Consider the following 2,345-nt stretch of genomic DNA (forward strand, 5'->3'; position numbering starts at 1 on the left):
GGCCAGTGAAGAATTAGAGGAAATTATTTCTGGTGACAGAAATTCATTTCTCGTTATAAATTGGTTCGGATTCCACAATAAGCTGTAGGTCCCGTTGCTAGGTAGGTAACCAGTTGGTTCTTGGCCACGTAAAATAAATCTAATCCTTCGGGCCAGCCCTAGGAGAGCTGTTAATCAGCTCAGTGGTCTGGTTAAACTAAGGTATACTTACTTTTTTTTTTCCTCCCTTCAGTTGCATGTGCTCCGGGAATCCGCTGCTAAGTAATTTCATATATCAAGAAAATTAGTAGGAAAATACAACATTGCCTTGACACTTATTAATATCCCAGGGAATGTGCTGGAAGAAAATTTATCCAAGAACTAAGAACAGCACAAGGAAAGAAAAGTTATTTGGAAGAATATAAGTGAAACAGAATGGACGGTGGAAAGGGAAGTTTGTCTTGCAAATTGAGGCAGACGACGTGAAAAAGGAGAGAGAAAAAGGGGGAACATTTTAATAAAGAACTGATTCATTTAAGAAAATGTATGCCTGAGCGTATGAGAGATGTAGTGTAATGAATTGTCTTGACCAGACTGGAAAACATAGGCAGGAGGGAATTCCGATGTTCCAGCCCTGAAACACTACTTGTTGAAACTATTAGCGTCTCCTCAGGGTGTTACCAGCTGTTGCTAGTTAGAGCACCGCCCCCTCCCCCTTACCAGCTGGCACTAGTTAGCCTCTCCCCCATCCCCACGCTACCAGCTGGCACTAGTTAGACCCCTTCCCGGCGCTACCAGCCAACACTAGCCGAACATCCCTGGGCGCTACCAGCTAACGCTAGTTATAGCATCCCTCAATGCTATTAGCTTATACTAGTCTGCATTTCCCTGGGCGCTATGCTACAAGCTGACACTTGTTAGCGCGGCCTGAATACTGTCAACTAACTAGTTAGCAAATAACGCCCCGTGGACGCTGCCAGCTGGCACTAGTTAGCACAGACTCTCTTGGACGCTACCAGCTGACACTAGTTAGCTTAAGTTAAGTTAAGTATACCTTAGTTTTACCAGACCACTGAGCTGATTAACAGCTCTCCTAGGGCTGGCCCGAAGGATTAGACTTATTTTACGTGGCTAAGAACCATTGGTTACTTAGCAACGGGACCTACAGCTTATTGTGGAATCCGAACCACATTATAGCGAGAAATGAATTTCTATCACCAGAAATAAATTCCTCTAACTCTTCATCAGCCGGCTGCGGGAATTGAACTCCGGCCCATCGAATGACGGTCCGAAGCTCAACCGACTCGGCCAACAAAGGGCTACTAGTTAGCTTAACAAACACCCTGTTCCCCACAGAATGCTACCAGCTGACATTAGTCAGTGCATCCTCCTGGAGGCTGTCAGCTGACACTAGTTAGCACATCCCTGGACGCTATTAGCTGACGTTAATGCATCCCTGAATGCTATCAGATGACACTAATTAGTGCATTCCTGGGCTCTACAGAGCTGACAATAGTTAGCGCATTGGTGGATGCTATAAGCTGACAGTAGTTAGCGCACATCCTGGCCACTACATGCTGACACGAGTTAGCCCCCCGCCCCATGGGGCGCTATCGGATGGCACGAATTAGTGGAATCCCCGAGGGGGACTACTAACTGGCACCAGTTAGCACATAGCTTTGGGGACGCGGCGCTGCCAGCTGCCAGTAGTTAGGGGGGGAAGACTACTAGCTGGCACTAGTTAGCGCACAAAGAGGGGGTCCGCTGCCAGCTGCAGTAGTTAGCGCGTCGGTGGATGCTGCCAGGCTGACACTAGTTAGCACATACCTGGACGCTACAAGCTGGCGTTAGTTAGCGCATACCTGGACGCTACAGGCTGGCGCTAGTTAGCACATCAGTGGACGCTGTCAGCTGACTCCCTGGACCAAGGCACTCGTGGACGCTGCCGCCATCCGATGCATGACCAACTTGAAGTTACTGGCAAAGTTGCAGGCCGGTGTTAGGGTCCTCAATAACAATCTGACCTGCTTCCGTCGCTTCATGGCCCTGATGCTCTCTCTCTCTCTCTCTCTCTCTCTCTCTCTCTCTCTCTCTCTCTCTCTCTCTCTCTCTCTCTCTCCCCTGCCTTCAATATGAGAAAGGAATGCTCGGGCCAGCCAGCTCTCCCCTCTTTTCCCCTCAGGAAGCGGCGAGCCGAAAGTTATTCGCTCCACAAATTTCAGCTCGAATCAATTTCATCCGCCAAAACAAATATCACTTTGCAATATTCCTCCCTCCTCCTCCTCCTCCTCCTCCTCCTCCTCCTTCTTCTTCTTCTTCTCCTTCTTCTTCTTCTTCTTCTTCTTCTTCTTCATCTTCTTCTTCTT

General features: G+C 48.4%; 1 protein-coding gene across 1 annotated transcript in view; it reads right to left on the minus strand.

Annotated features, from left to right (window-relative positions):
- The window catches only part of LOC136854736 (glutamic acid-rich protein-like), a 20,241-nt gene extending 18,220 nt beyond the window's left edge, over positions 1 to 2,021 (minus strand). Inside the window, exon 1 of the mRNA XM_067131324.1 lies at positions 1,958 to 2,021. Within this exon, the coding sequence (XP_066987425.1) occupies positions 1,958 to 2,021 (64 nt within the window). The remainder of the gene's footprint in view (positions 1 to 1,957) is intronic.
- Positions 2,022 to 2,345: the final 324 nt, after the last annotated feature.

The sequence above is a fragment of the Macrobrachium rosenbergii genome, chromosome 30 (assembly GCF_040412425.1).
Source record: "Macrobrachium rosenbergii isolate ZJJX-2024 chromosome 30, ASM4041242v1, whole genome shotgun sequence".
In the NCBI taxonomy this organism is placed as follows: Eukaryota; Metazoa; Arthropoda; class Malacostraca; order Decapoda; family Palaemonidae; genus Macrobrachium; species Macrobrachium rosenbergii.